The 22,659-nt window shown below is 38.3% G+C and overlaps 1 protein-coding gene across 2 annotated transcripts; it reads left to right on the forward strand.

Annotated features, from left to right (window-relative positions):
- Positions 1 to 2,784: 2,784 nt before the first annotated feature.
- On the forward strand, positions 2,785 to 22,544 carry MRPL45 (mitochondrial ribosomal protein L45). Of its 2 annotated transcripts, none has more exons than XM_017659332.3 (8): positions 2,785 to 2,943; positions 4,221 to 4,398; positions 4,816 to 4,933; positions 7,368 to 7,466; positions 20,172 to 20,220; positions 21,103 to 21,252; positions 21,654 to 21,827; positions 22,037 to 22,544. In XM_017659332.3, exons 1-8 carry the CDS (start codon positions 2,878 to 2,880, stop codon positions 22,130 to 22,132), a joined length of 930 nt encoding a protein of 309 aa, XP_017514821.1. In that variant the 5' UTR covers positions 2,785 to 2,877; the 3' UTR covers positions 22,133 to 22,544. The 2 variants fall into 2 exon arrangements, with proteins under 2 accessions (XP_017514821.1, XP_017514814.1); XM_017659325.3 differs by having other exon boundaries at positions 2,863 to 3,024.
- The last annotated feature ends 115 nt before the right edge of the window (positions 22,545 to 22,659 follow it).

Below are 22,659 nucleotides of genomic sequence, written 5' to 3' on the forward strand. Positions count from 1 at the left end.
ATATTTGAGTGTCTACTATGTGTAAGGCTGTTCTTGCAAAGATGAGCCCTTAACCACTTATTCCTTCCTCTAACTGCACAATGAGTTCCCTTCTTGTTTTTATTTTGCTTTTTCTGAAATGGGAACTACAACATTTGTGGGATTAAGAAATATCCTTCTGATATCACCTCACACCAGTTAGAATGGCTAGTATATTAAAAAAAAGAAATAAGTGTTAGCGAGTATGTGTAGAAAAGGGGACTCTTGTCCATTGTTGGCAGGAATATAAATCGGTTAAGACACTAGGGAAAGTAGTATGGAGGTTTTTCAAAAAATTAAAAATAGAAATGCTGTATAACCTGGTAATCCCACTTCTGGAAATTTATCTGAAGAAAACAAAATCGCTAATTTGTAAGGATATTTGCACTACTGTGTTTATTGCAGCATTATTTATAATAGACAAGATATGGAAGCAACCTAATTGTCCATTGACAGATGAATGGATAAAGAAATTGTGGTATATATATATATACAATTGAATACTACTCGGCCATAAAAAAAAATGAAACCTTGGCATTTGTGACAATATGGGTAGACTTAGAAGGTATTATGCTAAGTGGAATAAGTCAGAGAAAGACAAATACTATATGATTTCACTTATATGTAGAATCTAAAAAAAACAAAACAAATGAACAAACAAACAAAATGAGATAGATTCATAATCACAGAGAACAGACTAGTGGTTGCCATAGGGGAAGTGGTAGGGGCTGGTGAAATAGGTGAAAGGAATAAAGAGGTACAGACTTCCAATTATAAAATAAATTAGTCATGAAGAATCAAAGTACAGCATAGACAATATAATAAAAGTAATATTGTTACAAAAGATATAAAAGGAGAATTGATAAAAGTCAATAATAATCTTTTAATGTCTTTGCATGTAGACAGAGGTAACTACACTTAATGTGATGTGTTTAGAATTGTATATAATTGCTAAATCACTATGTTGTACACCTGAAACCAATATAATATTGTATATAAATTATATTTCAATTAAAAAAAGCTCAGCAACTTTCTATGGATGCGCTCGCGCACGCGCGCGCGCGCGCGCACACACACACACACACACACACACACACACACAATCCTTTTAGTGTTACTTCCCCAGTGTACACTTCCAATTTTCCATGGAGTTAATGAGGTAGGAAGATAATCTGAATTTTTCAAAAGAGCAGCTAACAAAAAAAGCCCACTTATAATTCATCTCAGAATGAATTAAATGATATTGACTCCCCTTATTATTTCATCCAGGCTGATATAAAACACGTTTGCATTCTCTGAGGAACTGATCAGAGGACTGGAAGAGATGATGGGATGTGCTGGCTACCACGTGAGGCCAGCATAAAATTTACCAGTGGAATTGATAATCCCAGATAGACTATATCAATGTTCTGTATTGATAACACTCAACATGGAGTGTCATTTCCTCATTCCAGTGGGGAGACAAGTAAAAAAAGAATCATTTTTAATTTTCTGGGGCATAGAGTAGGCAGAAAGGAGTCTGTTAAGAAATAATTAGGTATCTCATTTAAATGTTTAATAATGTTTTTTATTTAACATAAACTAGAACAGCTAATTCACGTCACTATTAATATGTCATGCTATAGGTTCAATGCTGTGGGTAGGACTTGTGGGAGTATTCTTACCCTCGAAGAATTTACAGTATAGTTGAGAAGTCAAAATATAAGACAATATGTGTGTTCCCCAAACTCAAAAGTAATCTTTTCCTTCCAATCTCCGCCTGGAAGCTCTTGCATGTACATCCCATAGTTCCTAACTCATCGCAAAATGCTTCAGGTAAGTGCTCAAAAAACACTAATTGGTAGAAAAAGATAAAAATCTATGGTTAAGTGTGGAAAGTGTTTGCCATTCAGCACTGGATTTTCCAAGCTGATCGCAAACAGCATGAATTCTTTAACATCTAATTGTGACGAAGTACACAGCATAGTACTCCGTGCATGGGTTCTGGAGTTAAGACTGCTTGGATTTGAATCTCAATTCTGCCAGTTATTAGCTGTGTGACCTTAAGTATTACGTGACCTTAAGTAATTTCTCAGCGACCCAACCTCATATGTAAAAGAATACTACTCTTGTTTGTGGTGAGAAGTAACTGAGTTAACATATGTAAAATGCTACAAAATTGCGTGGCACCCGCTAAACATTTCTGTATCATCTATTATTTGTTAATATTAAACCTGTGACTCTTTCCCAAAATTACAAATAAGAATTGTTTTTGTCGGTCCGCTTGTCTTTTGCTTCAGAAAACATAGTAGTCATTAAGCTTGTACAATAAACGTAGTCATTAATTTGACAGTAAGAAATAATTTTCTTCAAACTGTACGGATTGGGAAAACTTGGCTCGGGTTTGAGGTTACCCAGCATAGTCACGTCAGATACAAAAACCAGAAACGAGTTCATTTCGCCGTTTCGGGGATCAACCTAGGCATTGAAGAAAAACACTTGTCTCAGAAGTACACCACCTCATTTTCAACAGAAGCGAAACAAGGCGCACGAACATCACAACCTTCGGGGAGCGCGGCAACTCCTCGCAGCCAGAAAGCGACGTGCGCAAGCGCAGTTCACGCTCCAGAGCTCTCCAGCAGGCGCGTGACAGCCGTGCGTTCCACCCAAACCGCCAACGCCTTCTCAGTGCGCACGCGCTGTCCTTAATTCGCACCGCCCCCTCCCTGCTCACGTGCGCGTGCGCGCCGCTCACACTTCGGCGGAGGGCGCGCGCCCTGGAAAATTCCACACCCCGGCTAGCTCCACCCTTTGCGCCTTCTATCCTGAACTAGGCTCTTGAAGCGTAATTTCCATCCCAGAGGCCTTTGCGTGAACAAAATGGCAGCCCCTGTGTCGCGGGGGTTGTCTTGCTTACCCAGGACGGTGGGTTGGTGGTCTCGTCAGGTGGGTAGGGACGGAGCGGGTAGGACTCTAGGGGCTGGAAGACGACAGAGTAGAGGGGAAATACTCGCTTTGCAGTTCTTGGTAAGCTTGGTCAATACGACTGACATCTCAGTTTAGGTAGACGGGACCCAGTTACTAAGCTAAGTAGCCGAGTGCGGACAGCCTGGGTAGGACCTTAAGGGCGAGCAAGTTCTAGGGGATTAAGTTTCTCCAATTTGGTGTGGGTCTGTCTGGCCGGGAGGTGTTAAAGGGGAAACAAGTAATGGTTTGGAAGGGGCACTCGCTTCCCCTCGATTCTTTATTTTATTAAATGTGCATCACAGTGTTTTCAACAGTCCCATTCCCCCACCTTGGTAACTGCTAGTCACTTCTCAGTGTCTACGAGCCTAATACTGTTTTGTTCCTTCTGTTTTGCTTTGTTTTTATATTACACAAGTAAGTGAAATCATATGGTATTTGTCTTTCTCTCCTGGCTTATTTCACTGAGCATAATACCCTCTAGATCCATCCATGTTGTTGCAAATGGCAGTATTTCTTTTCTTTTTATGACTGAGTATAATATTCCATTGTGTGTATGTACCGCATCTTCTTTATCCATTCATCTATTGATGGACACTTAGGTTGCTTCCATATCTTGGCCTTTGCAAACAGTCCCTTGATTGTTATAAATGTCCAAAGTTGAACAGTAGCTGAAAAGAAGGGAGTCCTGTATTGTCATTGTACCTGCCTGAGCAAACTTCATAATCAGAGAGAAAAGCAATCTGGCCCTTAAAGAGCTAATTGATCAGTTGGGAGCTACAACAGCAGAATGAAGTTTATGGTGAGGATCAGAATGTAATGAGCAGAATGTAATCTGAGTAAATATAGAAGGGATGCCAAAAAAAGGACTTTTCTTATGTTTTAATAATAGCATTCTGTTCATTTTACTATTAGGTTGGTGTTTAAGTTCTCCATTGGACTGAAGGTGTTTTGAGAGCAGAGTAGCCTTGCTTCAATCAATTAAGCATCTCTAGGAGTTGGCATAGTCCTCGTACTATGGAAAGTACTACAAGAAAGCCTTTAGTTAATGTTGAGTGGTGTTAGTAAATGTTGCTTACTGGCCTAGTTAGAAACACTCATAAGTATTAAGATAGTAATGCATTTTCTCTCTTACATGTGGCTGTATAATTATTCCTAAGTCATTCTTTGGATGTGTCCTTTCTATCTTTGCTTAGAGTTTGTTCAAGATAGATTTTTTTTCCAGGTTATCTATATCCTAACCTTTTCCTGAATTCCAGCCAATCCTTGCTACTCACCCCACAGCCATAGTTCCAGTGAGAACTAAGAAACGTTTCACTCCTCCTGCTCATGAACCCAAATACAGATCACAAAAGGAGTTTATAGAATTTACCCGGAAAGCAGGACTAGTTATTCCTCCGGAACATTTGGAGCGTCCCATACATCTGGCTTGTACAGGTGAGGTGTGGTATTTCTGAGACCCTGACCCAGTCTCCTTCTGTCAGAGATATTCTGGAAAATGGAATGATTTGGACTGTGATTGACAGTATTTAGTTAACTACAAAATCAGGTCAGCCCCAATGATTCACTTTATTTATACTATATTTCATAAGGTCATCTTTGCACTTGTTTTCATACTATTCTTAGATGACAAGGGTGAAATTTCTCTATTTTGTTTAAGAAGAAACTGAGGCTCTAACAGAAGACTTAAATTATCTTAGTCTATGTCTTCTAATGTAATAGATTTCCTCTTCATGGAAGTCTGTCTCATTAGTCTACTTTGTATCCAGAATCCCTCCCAATTTTATATGACCTCAAGATGACTTCTTTTCAGTCTTTGAATGCTTGCTTAGTGTTCTCCTTCTCTCATTACAGCTAATATCTTTGACACCTATATTCCTCCAGAGGGTGATGCTCGTGTGTCATCTCTTTCAAAGGAAGGACTGGCACAGAAAACTGAGCGGTTGAAGAAAAATGTGGCATCACAATTGTCGTAGGTGTCTGAGACTACTAAGAGTTAGTATTAGAATAAAAATTTTTGTTGCTACTTTTTTTTCCAGAGAGGCCATCTTGGGTTAACTGAGTTGGATATAACTCCCTTGATGACAGTATTTTCTTTGCCTGTAATATAGTCTGTAATTAATGTTAAGTAATATGGGTATTTTGATTCTTAGCATCTCAGCCTTTATTGGTAGTTTGTGTCATGTCAACTAAGGAGTTGACTTCTAGTTTGTTAAGACCTTTTCTGATCATGTATTTTAAAAATTAAAATAATAATAAAAGGATATTTGTATGAGAAGTATCTTAGTGTTTAAACTTCAGATAGTAGGAAAAGCCAGAAACAGTCAAGAAGACAGATCTGCTCTAGGGAGATAACTGGGCCTTTGTTAAAGAGGTAGAAGCCAAAATCTTCTTAGTCCCTCTTTAAGTTAAAAGGACAGAAACATTTAGTATGTGTCACTCTGAGGTTCTTTAGGGTCATATATAAATTTCTGTGCACAACTGGTTTTGAGTCAGTGTTAATTCTTAATGTGACCGTAATTTATTTCTCTAAATACAGATTTTATCACATCACCTTTCCTGCTTGAAACTCTTGTGGCTCTTCATAACCTTAAGAATAAAATCCATATTTCTACAGCGGTATTCAAGACTTTTAATAATCTGGCTCTTGCCTTAACCTCTACCATCATCTTCTCCTTATTCCATTTTTCACATCCTAAACTTCAGCATTTCTAAACTAATTGCCATTTCTAAACTAATGTGCTATGCCTCTGTATCTTTGCACATCATTTCCTTTGCCTGAAAATGTCTTCTGCACTTCTTCACCTGATAACTCCAACTCATTCCTCAAGAGCCAGTTGATTATTGTGTCTGCCTTTAAGCCTTCTCTGACTCTTTTTGGAGCTGCCTCTGCATAGTTGTAACTGTACACTTACATTTCCTACTTGTGATAACTCTGTGCTGTAATTATTTCCTTTTAAGTATTTCTTGCCTGGACTGTGATGTCTTTGGTGGTTGGTGTGATGATGATAAGCAAAACTCATGTGGCTTTATTGTGGAGTTACCATCTAGGAGAGGAAGACAGCCATTGAATACTGGTTGTACACAATTAAATAATTATAGGTATGGTGAAGTCTGAGTGCTATGGGATCATGTGACAGGGAAGATAACTTGGTCTGGAAGTTCAGTGAAGGCTGCCCTGAGGAAATGGCATTTACAGCTGGGATATAGGAATTGCTTAACAATTGGCTAAGCAGAGGAATGTAGTGAAGAATAGCATTCTAGGGAGACAAACAGTTCAAGGAAGGCTTTGAGGTAGAGTATGGAAGGGTGTTGAATTTTTTTAAAAATTTTGTCAAATGCTTTTTCTGCATCTATGGAGATGATCATGTGATATTTGTCCTTTATTCTATGAATTAACATTGATTTGAGAATGGCAAACTTTGCATACCTTGAATAAATCCAGTTTGTCATGGTGTCTCTCATCTTCTTAATATATTAATACTTTTAATTATATCAGAATTCCCTGTTTATGTTATAACCATGAAAATGCCATTGACAGCTAAATCATGCAGTACATTATCATGACTTTTCCTTCCCTGCATAATTTCTTTTTTGGAATTGTGTCTTTTTTTCTCATTTGTTTATAGAACCCCTAAATTTCCTCTTAGTACATTCAAAACATTCATTATTTTCTTAGTTTAATCTTAAAGAAAAAGTCCCTCCTGTAACCTTCTTACCTGTTTCAATCTGGACTGGTTGCTGTTTAAGACCCACTGTACATCTTGGGATCTTCTTTTATCATCCTCCTAATATTCCTTAAGCCTTCATCTTCTTGTATTCTCTTATTTCTTGATGTTATGTCTCTTTCATGGTTCTACTCTGTTACTTCTTATTATTTGTTCTGTTATTATTAACTAGTTTGTTATTTTGGTGAGCACATTCCCCAGCAGCTTCCTGAGGAAAAGAGATGAAATCTTGCAAGTTTAAGAAAAAGTCTTTTACTCCCCCACTTCATTTATAATTTGCCAAGATAATAGAGTTCTGAGCTAGGAATAATTTTTTCCTAAACTAAAAGCACTGTTCTATTGTCTTTCTAATGTCTAATTGTTGCTAGTTAGGAGCCTGATGTTATCCTGACTCCTGAGCCTCTGTGTGAAACCTATTTTCTTTCTAGTGCTTATAGGATGTTTTCTTTGATGCCAGAATTCTGAAATTTCACTATAAGAAGACTTGGTCTTTCTTTAGAATGACTGATCTAAGTGCAAGTAAGATTGCGTTTACAGGACTTGGCACATTCAAAACATAGTTATTGAGTAAGAGGACAGACATTAATGAAGGTTAATGTAAGCTGTAAGTTAAGATTAATGTAAGCTGTGAAAATTGTATGAAGTCTTTAGAAATGATTCTCGTGCTTAATTTTACAGAATTCGTAAGATAAGAGAATATGATGCAAATTTTAAAATAAGAGACTTCCCTGAAAAAGCTAAGGATATCTTCATTGAAGCTCACCTTTGTCTAAACAAGTAAGTGAATTTCCTGTGTTAAGCCAGTTATGTTGTGAGCAGCTATTATTCTAGGTATAATCTTTTTTTCTTCAGGTAAGAGTTATAAAGTGGGAGAACTTTCTATGTGGAGAATAATTGGAGCCTGGCAGTAACTTTGTCTTCTCTCCCTGCTGTTGGGAATTGTCACCATTTGGTCTGGCTCTGCTCCACCTAAAAATGGTGGGACACTCTGCCAAATGGCTGCTGTTCTTACCCCACCTGATCTCTAATTCATCCTCTTTTTGTGTATTTGCCTAATGTATGTACATTTCCTTTTCCTGAATAAGTTTCTTTTGAAAATTTCCATCTTTACCATGATTCAACCAAGGGAAAGAAAGGGCTGCTAGGGAAATGAAAAAAAAGCAAAGAAGGGCCTAGAGTAATCTTAAGTACCAGTCCTTGGACTGTTGCTGATATTCTTGAGCTGTGGCTGCTATGGTTCAGGTGGGACCCCAAACCTGTACTCAAAATCCATTAATTATTTCCTTTTACTTTTATTTCTTAAAAAAATTTTTCTTAATTATGAAATACTTCAAACATAAAAAATACCATTCAGGTTAAAAAATGTTTATGTTTTGCCATGTTTGCTTCAGAATCCCTAACGGGGTGTGGGCAGGGATAAAACATAGCTGACACCCTATCTCCCCATTGTTTTCCTTCCTACAGATAACCACTATGCTATATATCATTCCCATGCATATTTTTATACTTGTTCACCTCATGTATATGTGTATAAACAATGTATAGTATTGTTTTATGTATTGTATTTATCTTCTTAAAACCTGCCATTTTTATTGTTCAGTGGTGTTTTTTATGTATTGGCTTTTTTTTCTACCACATTATTTTGTATGTTCTCTTTGCCATGATTTTTCTTTTCTTTTTCTCCTTCAATTTGTTGGATTGACATAATTTCCTTCTTTCTTTTTTGTTCCTTCCACTTATTTGGAAGCACTACATTCATTGATTTTTATTCTTTTAGTCAGTAGTCCCTAAAATGTTTTAACGTACTCTTGACTTAATATTACAAGAACCTTAGAATACTTGTCCAGTCACTGCCTTGTCCATCTCCATGTTACTGTCATCTAGTTTTTCAGTTCTACCTTTTTAAAATTTCTCCTTCATTTTTTGTTTATGGGCTTTTTAAAAAATCATCTTCATTTTTAAAGGATGCTCTCTTTGGGAAGAGAATTCTAGGTTAGTACTTATTTTCTATCAGCATTTTGAAGATATCATCTTTTGTTTTCTGTTCTTTCTACTGAGAAGTTGGCTGTTTTTTTTTTGTTGTTGTTCCTTTGGAGTTAAAGTTTCTTTTTCCTCTGACTGCTTTCAAGATTTTGTTCTCTGCCTCTAGCATTCAGCAGTTTACTTTGATGTACCTATGTGTATGTGTGTTCGTGTGTGTGTTTTTCCTGCCCTAGGTTCCTATTATTTTTTAAATCTTTGGTTGCTTTTTTTGTTAGTGTTGGAAAATTCTAAGAACATCCCTTCAAATGTTGCTTCTGCTCTACTTCCTTGTTCCTTGTGTGGTTCTGAATACGCATGTTAGATCTTTTCACTGTGTGCCAAATAGTCTCATAGGCTCTTTTTTATATTTTCCAATACATATTTTTTAACTCTGTCAAGCTTCAGTCTGTATATTTTCTGATCTATCTTCCTGTCCTTTTTTCAGTTGTATCTAATGTGCTATTAAACCTATCTGTCAAGCTCTTAATTTTGTAGTTATTTTCTGTTTTTCACTTTCAGAATTTTCATTTGATTTTTTTTGTGTTCAGTTCTTTGCCACAAATTCTCCATTTTGTCATATAATTTCTTGAACATACTAATTGCATTTAAAGTCCATGTCTAATAAAAATCTTTATCTTCTGTAGGTCTTTTTTTTTTCTTCTGATTTTGGTTAGTTGTTTTCTTGTATGCCTGCTTTTTAAAAAAAAATCAAAGATATAACCATTCATTTAAAAATTATCAGTTTAGGAAGGGCTTTATTATGATAAAATACACATAATATACATTTACCAGTTTAGCCAATTTTTAAGTGAATAATTCAGTGGTCTTAAATTTTATCATCTGCTATTTCCTGTTTCCTGAACTTTTTCATTATCCCAAACAAACACTCTACCTAGTAAGCAGTAATTCTCTCCATTGCTCCCTCCTCCCAGCACCTGGTAACCTTTATTCTATTTTTTGTCTCTATCAATTTGCCTATTTTAAGTACCTCATATAAATGGAATCTTACAATATCTGCCCTTCTGTGACTGGTTTATTCCATTTGGCATAATGTCTTCAGAATTCATCCATCTTGTACCACCTATCAGAATTTCCTTCCTTTTTATGGCTGAATAATATTCCATTGTATGTATGTACCACCTCATGGTTATCCATTAATCTGTTGGTGTACATTTGGGTTGTTTCCATCTTTTTGCTGTTGTGAATAATACTTCTATGAACATTGGAATACAGGTATCTGTTTGGGTTCCTGCTTTCAGTCCCAATGGAGTTGCTGGATCATATGGTAATTCTATGTCTGATTTTTTGAGGAACTGTTTTCCACAGCAGCTTCACCATTTTGTTTTCCCACCAGCAATGCACAAGGGTTCCAGGTCTCCACATCTGCACCAATATTTGTTATTTTCCGTTTTTTTGGTAATAGCCATCCTGATGGATATGAAGTAGTATCTCATTGTAGTTTTTCATTGTTTTTCTCTAATGGCTAGTGATGTTGAGCATCTTTTCATGTGCTTCTTGGCCATTAGTATGTTTTCTTTGAAGAAAGTTCTGTTCAAGTCTTTTGCCCATTTTTGAATTGGGTTATTACTTTGTTTTGAGTTGTAGTACTGTATATGTTCTAGATATTAATCCCTTATCAGGTATATATGTATTTTGCAAATGTTTTCTCCCATTCTGTGGGTTGTCTTTTCACCTTATTGATGGTGTCCTTTGATACAGAAATGTTTTTAATTTTGAAGTCTAACTTACATTTTTCTTCTTTTGTTGCCTGTGCTTTTGGTGTCATATCCTGGAAACTATTGCCAAATCCAGTGTTATGAAACTTCCCCCCTATGTTTTCTTCTAATGATTCTGTAGTTTTAGCTCTCACACTTAAGTCTTTAATCCATTTTGAGTTAATTTTTGTATATGGTATAAAGTAAGGGTCCAACCTCATTGTTTTGCATGTGGAAATCCAGTTTTCCCAGCATCTTTTTTTTTGGCTACCATTAATCTACAATTACATGAAGAACACTATGTTTACCAGGCTCTTCCCCTCACCAAGTCCCCCACACACATCCCACCACAGTCCCTGGCCGTCACCCAGCATCATTTTTTTAAGAGACTGTCCTTTTCCATTGAATAGTCTTAGTAGCCTTGTTGAAAATCAGTTGGTCATAGATATGAAGATTTATTCCCACCCTCTCCGTTCTAGTCCATTGAATCCATATGTCTGTTTTATATCTAAATAATATCCCATTGTATGTATATAACACATTTTGTTTATCCATTCATCTGTTGGTGTATATTTGGGTTGTTTCTACCTTTTGGCTAGTATGATAATACTTTTATGAATGACTACACTGTAGTGGAGTTATTTTTTTAATTTCCTTTTCTGGTTGTTTATTCTAGTCTATAGAAACACAATGCATTATTGTTGTTGTTATTGTTATCATTAATCTACAATTACATGAAGAACATTATGTTTACTAGACTCCTCCCTTCACCAAGTCCCCCCCACACACACCCCATTACAGTCACTGTCCATTAGCATAGTAAGATGCTGTAGAATCACTAATTGTCTTCACTGTGTTGCACAGCCCTCCCCGTGCCCCCCCATATTATACATGCTAGTCATAATGGCCCCTTTCTTTTCCCCCCAACCCCCGTATCCCTCCCTTCCCACCTATCCTCCCTAGTCCCTTTCCCTTTGGTAACTGTTAGTCCATTCTTGGGTTCTGTGATTCTGCTGCTGTTTTGTTTCTTCAGTTTTCCTTTGTTTTTATACTCCACATATGAGTGAAATCATTTGATTCTTGTCTTTCTCTGCCTGCTTATTTCACTGAGCATAATACCCTCTAGCTCCATCCATGTTGTTGCAAATGGTAGGATTTATTTTCTTCTTATGGCTGAATAATATTCCATTGGGTATATATACCACATCTTCATTACCCATTCATCTGATGGACACTTAGGTTGCTTCCATTTCTTGGCTATTGTAAACAGTGCTGCGATAAACATAGGGGTACATCTGTCTTTTTCAAACTGGGCTGCTGTATTCTTAGGGTAAATTCCTAGAAGTGGAATTCCTGGGTCAAATGGTATTTCTATTTTGAGCTTTTTGAGGAACCTCCATACTGCTTTCCACAATGGTTGAACTAATTCACATTCCCACCAGCAGTGTAGGAGGGTTCCCCTTTCTCCACAACCTTGCCAACATTTGTTGTTATTTGTCTTTTGGATGGTAGCCATCCTTACTGGTGTGAGGTGATATCTCATTGTGGTTTTAATTTGCATTTCTCTTATGACTAGTGATGTAGAGCATCTTTTCATGTGTCTGTTGGCCATCTGAATTTCTTCTTCGGAGAACTGTCTGTTCAGCTCCTCTGCCCACTTTTTAATTGGATTATTTGCTTTTTGTTTGTTGAGGTATGTGAGCTCTTTATATATTTTGGATGTCAAGCCTTTATTGGGTCTGTCATTTACGAATATATTCTCCCATACTGTAGGATGCCTTTTTGTTCTATTGATGGTGTCCTTTGCTGTACAGAAGCTTTTCAGCATGATATAGTCCCACATGTTCATTTTTGCTTTTGTTTCCCTTGCCCAGGGAGATATGTTCATGAAGAAGTCGCTCATGTTTATGTCCAAGAGATTTTGCCTATGTTTTTTTTCTAAGAGTTTATGGTTTATGACTTATATTCAGGTCTTTGATCCATTTTGAATTTACTTTTGTGTATGGAGTTAGATAATGATCCAGTTTCATTCTCTTACATGTAGCTGTCCAGTTTTGCCAACACCAACTGTTGAAGAGGCTGTCATTTCCCCACTGTGTGTCCATGGCTCCTTTATCATATATTAATTGACCATATATGTTTGGGTTAATGTCTGGAGTCTGTATTCTGTTCCACTGGTCTGTGGGTCTGTTCTTGTGCCAGTACCAAATTGTCTTGATTACTGTGGCTTTGTAGTAGAGCTTGAAGTTGGGGAGTGAGATCCCTCCACTTTATTCTTCTTTCTCAGAATTGCTTTGGCTTTTCGGGGTCTTTGGGGTTCATATGAATATTTTAACTATTTGTTCCAGTTCATTGAAGAATGCTGTTGGTATTTTGATAGGCATTGCATTGTATCTGTATATTGCTTTGAGCAGGATGGACATTTTGATGATATTAATTCTTCCTAGCCAAGAGCATGGAATGAGTTTCCATTTGTTAATGTCCTCTTTAATTTCTCTTAAGAGTGTCTTATAGTTTTCAGAGTATAGGTCTTTCACTTCCTTGGATAGGTTTATTCCTAGGTATTTTATTCTTTTTGATGCAGTTGTGAATGGAATTATTTTCCTGATTTCTCTTTCTGCTAGTTCATCGTTAATGTACAGGAATGCAACAGATTTCTGTGTATGAATTTTGTATCCTGTAACTTTGCTGAATTCAGGTATTAGTTCTAGTGGTTTTGGAGTGGATTCTTTAGGGTTTTTTATGTACAATATCATGTCATCTGCAAATAGTGACAGTTTGACTTCTTCCTTACCAATTTGGATGCTTTTATTTCTTTGTTTTGTCAGATTGCCGGGGCTAGGAGCTCCAGTACTATGTTGAATAGAAGTGGTGAGAGTGAGCATCTGTGTCTTGTTTCCTATCTTAGGTGAAAAGCTTTCAGCTTCTTGCTGTTAAGTATGACGTTGGCTGTGGGTTTGTCATATATGACCTTTATTATGTTGAGAGGTACTTGCCCTCTATACCAATTTTGTTGAGTTTTTATCATGAATGGATGTTAAATTTTCTCGAATGCATTTTCAGCATCTATGGAGATGATCATGTGGTTTTTGTCCTTTTTGTTGATGTAGTGGATGATGTTGATGGATTTTTGAATGTTGTACCATCCTTGCATCCCTGAGATGAATCCCACTTGGTCATTGTATATGATCCTCTTGATGTATTTTTTAATTCAGTTTACTAATATTTTGTTGAGTATTATTTTCATCTATGTTCATCAGGGATATTAGTCTGTAATTTTCTTTTTTTGTGGGGTCTTGCCTGGTTTTGGTATTAGACTGTTAGAGTGATGCTGGCTTCATAGAGTGAGTTTGGAAGTATTCCCTCTTCTTCTATTTTTTTGAAACCTTTAAGGAGAATGGGTATTCTGCCTTCTCTAAATGTCTGATGAAATTCAGTGGTGAATCTGTTTGGCCTGGTGGTTTTGTTCTTGGGTAGTTTTTTTGATTACCAATTCAATTTCGTTGCTGGTAGTTGGTCTGTTTAGATTTTCTGTTTCTTCCTTGGTCAGTCTTGGAAGGTTGTATTTTTCTAGAAAGTTGTCCATTTCTTCTAGGTTAGCCAGTTTGTTAGCATATAGATTTTCATAGTATTCTCTAATAATTCTTTGTATTTCTGTGGGGTCTGTCGTGATTTTTCCTTTCTCATTTCTGATTCTGTTTATGTGTGTAGATTCTCTTTTTCTCTTAATAAGTCTGGCTAGGGGTTTATCTATTTTGTTTGTTTTCTTAAAGAACCAACTGTTGGTTTCATTAATTTTTTCTATTGTTTTATTCTTCTCAATTTTATTTATTTCTTATCTGGTCTTTATTATGTCCCTCCTTCTGCTGACTTTGGGCTCATTTGTTCTTCTTTTTCCAGTTTCAATAATTGTGAATTTAAACTATTTATTTGGGATTGTTCTTCCTTCTTTAAATAGGCCTGGATTGCTATATACTTTCCTCTTAGAACTGCCTTTGCTGTGTCCCACAGAAGTTGGGGCATTGTGCTGTTGTTTTCATTTGTCTCCATATATTGCTTGATCTGTTTTAATTTGGTCATTGATCCATTGATAATTTAGGAGCATGTTGCTAAGCCTCCATGTGTTTGTGAGCCTTTTTGATTTCTTTGTACAATTTATTTCTAGTTTTATACCTTTGTGATCTGAAAAGTTTGTATGTCTTTGGGTTTGAGGTGAGTCTCTTGTAGGCAGCATGGGTCTTGCTTTTTTATCCATTCTATTACTCTGTGTCTTTTGATTGGTGCATTCAGTCCATTACATTTATGGTAATTATCAATACATATGTACTTATTGCCATTGCAGGCTTTAGATTCGTGGTTACCAAAGGTTCAAGGGTAGCTTCTTTACTATCTAACCGTGTAACTTAACTCACTTATTACACTATTATAAACAGTCTGATGATTCTTTATTTCTCTCCCTTCTTTTTCTTCCCCTTCCACTCTTTATATGTTAGGTGTATTATTCTATACTCTTTTGTGTTTCCCTTGACTGATTTTGTGAATAGCTAATTTTATTTTGCATTTAGTTAGTATTTGGTTGGTCTACTTTCTTTGCTGTGGTTTTATTTTCTCTGGTGACATCTGTTTAGCCTTAGAAGCACTTAAGAGCAGTCCCTTTAAAATATACTGTAGAGATGGTTTGTGGGAGGTAAATTCCCTCAACTTTTGCTTATCTGGGAATTTTTTAATCCCTCCTTCAAATTTAAATGATAATCTTGCTGGATACAGTATTCTTGGTCAAGGCCCTTCTGTTTCATTGCATTGAATATATCATGCCATTCTCTTCTGGCCTGTAAGGTTTCTGCTAAGAAATCTGATAGCCTGATGGATTTTCCTTTGTAGGTGATCTTTTTTCTCTCTCTGGCTGCTTTTAATACTCTGTCCTTGTCTTTGTTCTTTGCCATTTTAATTATTATGTGTCTTTGTGTTGTTCTCCTTGGGTCCCTTGTGTTGAGAGATCTGTGGACTTCCATGGTCTGAGAGACTATTTCCTTCCCCAGCTTGAGGAAGTTTTCAGCAATTATTTCTTCAAAGACACTTTCTGTCCTTTTTCTCTCTCTTCTTCTTCTGGTACCCCTATAACGCAAATATTGTTCTGTTTGGATTGGTCACACAGGTCTCTTAATATTCTTTCATTCCTGGAGATCCTTTAATCTTTCTCTGCCTTAGCTTCTCAGTATTCCTGTTCTCTGATTTCTGTTCCATTAACAGTCTCTTCCACCTCATCCAGTCTGGTCTTAAGTCCTTCCATTGTTTTATTTCTGTCATCTCCCTCTGGAATTCATCCATTAGCTCTTGCATATTTCTCTTTAGCTCCATCAGCATGCTTTTGAGTTTTATTTTGAATTCTTTTTCAGGAAGATTGGTGATTTCAGTGTCACTAGGCCCTCTTTCTGGGGTTTGAAGGATTTTGGACTGAACGAGTTTCTTTTGCCTTTTTGTGTTGATTGAAGTGATCACCATGAAGTGGCATGTGTGCCAGCTGGGAGAACAAAGTCCCTTCCTGCTTGTTTGTCACCTTGCCCGTCTCCACTGCCTGAGCCAGTCATCTGCACACAGGGAGCAGCATCTGGGTTAATCCCCTGAACTGCCATGGATGGGACGGCCCTCGGGATGGCCAGGGCATTGGCAGTGGTTGCAGGCGATCAGCGCGTGTTTACCACAAGAACAGAGCTCCTATATGCTTTCCGGACTCCACGCTGGCTTCCTCTGCCTGTGCCAGTCAGCGGTGCACGGGGGCAGCCTCTGGGTTGATCCCCTGAGCTACCGTGGGTGGGTCAGCCCTCGGGATGGCCTAGGGCACTGGTGGTGGTTGCAGCACGTGTTCACTCCAAGAATAGAGCTCCTCTGTGCTTTCCGGACTCCGCACCGGCTTCCTCTACCTATGCCGGTTGGCCACGTACAGGGGGCAGCCTCTGTATTGATCCCCTGAGCTGCCGTGCACAGGGCGGTCCTCAGGATGACCTAGGACATTGGCAGTGGTTGCAGGCGATCAGCACATGTTTGCCGCAAGAGTAAAGCCCCTTTGTGCCTTCTGGACTGTGCAGCAGTCTCCACTGTCTGTGTCGGTCAACTGCAGGCAGGGGGCAGCCTCTGGGTCTGGCCCAGTTAGCCATGCGCTGGGAGAAGCCTCTGTGTGGTTGCTGTGGGTGGGGCTGCTCCCCGTTGCTCTGCAGCAATGGCAGATCAGCCAGTTCGCTTGCAGTGCCGGTGGTGAGGAATGAATGGCAGGCTGCTTATTGCCGTGAGGGGCTTTGGTGCTGTGTTGCCACCCAGGGGGTTAGGGTGCCTGAAGTTCTGGTGATTTAGCAGTCCTGTGCTTCCACTCCCTCCCCACTCTGATTCTTTTCCTCCTGCCAGTGAGCTGGGGTGGGGGGTGTGCTTGGGTCCCACCAGGTCATGGCTTTGTAGCTTACCCTTTTCATGAGATATTGAGTTCTTGCAGATGTAGATATAGCCTGGCTAGTATACTGTATCTTCTGGTCACTCTTTAGGTATAGTTGTATTCGCTGTATTTTCAAAGTATCTATGGTTTTGGGAGGAGATTTCTGCCACCCTATTCACGCTGCTGTCTTGAGAATCCCCCCGAGTCTTTTCTCTTTTGAGCTAACTGAAGGTTTCTCCATTTTGTTGAACTTTAAAGAAACAACTTTTGGCTTCTTTGATTTTCTGATTCTGATGTTCTCTATTTTGATTTTCTCTGGTCTAATCTTTATTATTTGCTTCCTTCTGCTAGCTTTTGGGTTTAGTTTGCTCTTCTTTTTTCTAGTTTCTTAAAGTGCACAGGTAGGTTTTAATTGGAGATGTTTCTTCTTTTTTAATGTAAATATTTGCAACTATAAAATTTTCATTTAGCACTGTTTTTGCCACATCCCATAGTTTTGCTATTTTGTGTTTTCAAAGAAGAATGTGTGTTCTGATGTTGTTAGCAGGAGTGATCTGTTAATTGGTAGTGTAAGTCCTTTGTTTCCTTATCGATATTCTATGTGGTTGTTCTATCCAATATTGGAAATGGAAGATTGAAATACCCAACTATTATTATAGAACTGTTTCTTTCTCCCTTCTGTTAATTTTTGCTTTATATGTTTTATAAATTATATGTATGATATTTATAATTGTTACATCTTTTAGATGGATTGAACCTTTTATCAAATCCATTGTCTCCTGTAACCTTTTTTGCATAAAATCTATTTTGTCTAACAATATTATCACTACCCCAACTGTCTTTTGGTTATTATTTGCATAAATATATTCTTCCATCCTTTTATGTTTCAATCTTTCTGCATCTTTGTATTTAAAGTAAATCTCTTATAAACAACATATAGATGGATTATGGTTTTTTGTTCATTGGTCTGCCAATCTCTGCCTCCTAACTGGCAAGTTTAATACATTTACATATAAAATAATAATTGTTAAGGAATGAGTTCTGCCATGTAGCTATTTATCTCTGTATGTCTTACATATTTCTTTGTGTTCCATTCCTCCATTACCACCTTTTTTGTATTTAGTTGATTTTTTGTAATGTACCATTCTGGTTCCCTTCTTTTTCTACATACTTTTAAGTTATTTTCTTAGTGGTTACCTTGGAGATGAGAATTGATATTTTAAACTTAGAACAACAACCTAGTTTGAATAATCAACTTAATTTTATAGTATACAAACACTCTGCTCCTTCATATCTCTGTTCTTCCTTCCTCTTCGTATTGTTATTGTTATGGATTACATATTTATACATTGTGTGCCCGTAACGTAGATTTATAATTATTACTTTATGCATTTGTCTTTTAAATCTTATAGGAAAAAAACAAGGAGTTACAAACCAAAAGTATAATACTGGCTTTCATATTTACCTATATAGTTACCTTTGCCAGTGTTCTTTATTTCTTCTTGTGGCTTTAAGTTACTGTCTTGTGTCTTTTAACTCAGTCTGAAAAACTCCCTATAGCATTTCTAGTAGGGCAGATCTACTGATAATGAACTCTTGTCAGTTTTCCTTTTATCTAGAAATGCCTAAATTTTTCCTTCATTCTTAAAATAGAGATTTTCCATCTATAGAATTCTTAGTTGACAGGTTTTTTCTTTTCTTTCAGGACTTTAAATATATTACCCCAGTCTTCTAACCTCCATGGTTTCTGATAAAAATTCAACTGTAATCTCATTGAGGATCCCTTGTATGTGACAATTCACTTCTCTCTTGCCACTTTCAAGATACTCTCTTTGTCTTTGGGTTTTAATGTTTGGATTGTAATGTGTCTCAGTGTAGATTTCTTGAAGTTTATCCTGCTTGGAGTTTGTTGAATTTTTGTAGTTTTGGGTTCCCCCACCCCCACCCCCATTCAACCCTGGACAGAGAAGTTTTCTCTCTCAGCTGGTGGACTGTTTTTCTAGTCTCCCTTGGCTGCAGATGCAGGACTCTTGAGGGTCATAGCTTTATGCAGGGATCCACAGTTTTAGGGAAAGTCAGCTCCTAGCCATCATCTATTTCTGGATCCCTTAATCATCTCTTATCCTGTTGTGATATCAGGTTGTATTCTTTCCTTCCATTCTGGTTTAGTTCCCTTTCTGGCATCTAGGGATTTACTTTTCTTTCTTGTGAACTAAGCTACAGTTTTTGGAAATGTGCATGTGTGCATGTATTATATTCTATCCAACATTCCTAGATGTTTATAGTGAGAGTAGTTTCACATTAGCTCAGTCCTTATGTTGCCAGAAACAAATCTCTTTCTTTTATTCTTCATTCTTCAGTGTAAGTTCTATTGCAGAATAGTAAGTAAAGTCATAGAAAAGGGAGTTATTTCTACTGAAGATTTATAGGCCAGGATAGTGAGGGGGAAGAGTTTGTTAGAGGTGCAGACTTGCTGGTGGTAGCTGCCAACACAACTCAGTCTAGTCTGAGAGCTACTGTGGGGGAAATGTCTTGGAATATTTTCTATTAGGAATAAAGGTAGAAGAGAAGCAGATAGAACTGATCTCTTACTCACTCTGGGATTAGAGATAAGATTTTTCAAAGGGATGAAGACTTAAACTGCCCAGAAAGTATTAAACTTTGGGGAAAAGTCATGCATGTGTATCTGAAAGAAACTCATCTGTGGTCTTAGGTTTATTTGAAATCTCTCAGTTAAGAACTCTCCTAAAATCCTGTATGTACAGGAGCTGGAATGTCTGTTTTCTTATTCTTACAGCATAGAATCAGCACAATTAGGTCACTCTGGCAGCAACAAAGATGGGGAGAAAAAAAGAAAAGACCAGAAAAGACAGATGATTATCTTTTGGCTAGGTTCATAGATACAAGTGTGAAATGCACAGCTAAGCCAGTTGGTACCATTGATGTGTCCGAGGTAAGATAAGTTGAGCTTTTGACTATTTGCGTTGGATTTCATTCCCCATAGCAGCTTAGAGCGAAGACTGATACCCATGTCCCTATGAGGGTCTCTTGCCCATCTAAAGGATGTATGGTAATTTCAGAGAAATTTCTTTCTGCTTCTGAGATTCAAACATAACTTTACTCTTCTATTAGATTTCAAGGTTTTCTTTTAAATCATGTTCATCTTTATGTCCCCACGACATAGCATATTGCATGGTTTATAGTTTGTGTGCAGCATGTATTGGTAAAACCAATTGTTTTCCATTTTAAGGGCCATTTTTAATTTTCTTACAGGGTATCATAAAAGCAAAAGTCAGTGATATATTTCTCTTTCGTTTTTAGCTCAGATCATGACCGGCTTCATACCTTGGTAACTGAAAACTGTTTTCCGGTAGGTTCTCATCCTCCTCAGAGCTGTGGGTGTCTGAATGGCAGATTGTAGACATGACTTCTGGTTTTCATAAGAAGGATTAGTTTTGAAAGTGCAGGAAACTTAAGGAAAAAGCTTAAGTTTCTTTATTTTTGGCCAAATGATAATGAGTGTCTTAAACGCTGGTAAGGGCACTGCAGATGAGAAGGAGGAAGTCCCTTAGCAAGCAGTACTGAAGCCTCTGGGACCCATCCTGAGGTCAAGGTATGGGCCACAGTAGGCCAGCCCTACGCATACCTGGAGTATAATAAAGGATTTGGCAATCATTCATGAGACTTAACATTGTGTATTAATAAGGGTGCTAGGTACTTTGGGAGACTCCTGAAAATGGGAACTTTGTGGATCAAGAATAAGAACTTCAGTTTCTGTCAATTCAGCCTCATCTCCCTAGGGTCAAGTGTAGCCAACCTAGTCTTAGCAATTTAGACTTTATGATCTCTGTAAAATCCCATCCTTCACCTCCAAAAGGTGAGGGGGGAAAAACAATATATATACAGTAAAAAATGCATTCAGTAATTAGCAGATCATGAAAGTATATGGGAGGGATAATGATGTATTAGTTTGAAGTGTGGTTTTCATTGACTTGGAGAAGAGTCCTCAAGGAGGTGGACGGGTCTTGAGTTGTGACTTGGATGAAAAGAGAGTTGCTGTGAAGTGGGTTTAAGCAGTAGCTGAATCACAATTTAGGAAGGTGAGAGAGAAAGTAGGCATAAGAAGGCCTTTGATGGGAAATGTTGCATGTCGGTGTAGTGTTGCAAGAAGGGAGAACAGGTGTGGAAGGAAGTACCAGTTTCCCTAAAGGGAAGGAAAAACCCAGTTGAACTTGCTCTCCTCTGCCCTCAGGACATGGTCTGGGACATCAAATATAAGACCGTCCGCTGGAGCTTCATAGAATCTTTAGAGCCATCACAGGTGGCTCAGGTTCGCTGTTCAAGCCTGTTGAGCCAGGGCAACATATATGGCCAGGTCACCATCCGCATGCACACTCGGCAGGTAGAGATACCATCCTTCTGGCTTTTCTTCACTCTCAGGTTGGGCACCTCTCTCTGGAGTCCTGGATACAGATGCCCAAGACTTGGGGTCTAAGACAAGGTTTGCCATGGTTTACCCTGTTCTGTCGTTGTGCCCTTCCCACTGCTAGATGTCAGCTCTACTAAGACAAGTATGAGAATATTCTTTCTCACCCTTCCTGGTCTTGACACCCCTGTCCCCCCAACCCTGGTCAAAAATCCTCTAAGAATAATCAGTACGTCAGTTAGTCAAGATTCAGAATTCTGAGATAATTTTTTTCTACCCTCTAAAGTTTATTGTTATGGTGGTTGGAAAAATGGTAGTATGGCAAAGAAAAAAACAAAACACGGACTAACAGGCCAGATTTGCTTTCATCCATGCAGACGCTGGCTATCTATGACCGGTTTGGCCGGTTGATGTATGGACAGGAGGATGTGCCCAGGGATGTGCTGGAGTATATTGTGTTTGAAAAGCACTTGACTAACCCCTATGGGAGTTGGAGAATGCATGCCAAGATCGTCCCACCGTGGGCACCCCCTAAGCAGCCCATCCTTAAGGTAAGGCCCTTGCCTCATTTAAGAGGCCTGAGGCAGTATTCATGTACATCCTAAGCCACTCCTGTTGGGCTCCACCTAGTGGAGAGAGGGGGTGATGCAGCTCCAGGGAAGGGAAATCCTGTTGGGGTAGGCATGTAGGAAGGGGCAGTGAATCTCTTGGTTAAGCCATGTGCTTGGGTGGTCGATAACTCAGCTTCCTGCTCTTTCAGACGGTGATGATCCCTGGCCCCCAGCTGAAACCCTGGGAAGACTATGAAGAACCACAAGGGTCACAGGGAGAGGCCCTTAAGCCTCAGCTAGCCTGATAGCAAAAATACCTCCTGGAGTGAAGCAGGGGTGATGAGGTGACTGGAAGCTTGGCTGTAAAGTTTGGGAGTCTGGGAGCTATGTGGTCATCCATCTCCATCAGGCTATAGAAAGAACCTACTTTGTTGTCTTCTGTCCTGCTTGGGTCTTTTTAGCAGTTTCACCCTCGACAACCACGGCTGATGGCTGGGCCCCAGTGGGTGGCTGGCACGCACAGCCGTGGACCCACTTTTTTTACTTCTTTTATAATTATATACCTAGCTTCTAAATCTAGATAAAAGTGTGTTTCAGAGACTACCTAATACCCATTTTTCTTGCAGTAGGGACTGTCAGGAGCAAACTGGCAGAATTTTATAATCACAAAATAGGGATTAGAGTTTGAAATAAAACACCATCAGACGTTGGACAAATTGTAGTGGGTTCTGTACATTTCCCCTGGTTCAGGCTGGAAGTAGACCAGCCTTCAAATGGCAGAAATGGGAGACAAACTGAATTGTGAGTGATGTGACATCCAGGAAATCCAGAC

Source organism: Manis javanica, chromosome 4, assembly GCF_040802235.1.
Source record: "Manis javanica isolate MJ-LG chromosome 4, MJ_LKY, whole genome shotgun sequence".
NCBI classification, from domain to species: domain Eukaryota; kingdom Metazoa; phylum Chordata; class Mammalia; order Pholidota; family Manidae; genus Manis; species Manis javanica.

Bases quoted from the DNA above. Each gene is read 5' to 3' on its own strand.
- MRPL45 (XM_017659325.3), top strand. From the start codon at position 2,878: ATGGCAGCCCCTGTGTCGCGGGGGTTGTCTTGCTTACCCAGGACGGTG. The intron at 3,025-4,220 runs GTAAGCTTGGTC...CCTGAATTCCAG, and splicing joins TACTCGCTTTGCAGTTCTTG to CCAATCCTTGCTACTCACCC. The intron at 20,221-21,102 runs GTAGGTTCTCAT...CTCTGCCCTCAG, and splicing joins TAACTGAAAACTGTTTTCCG to GACATGGTCTGGGACATCAA.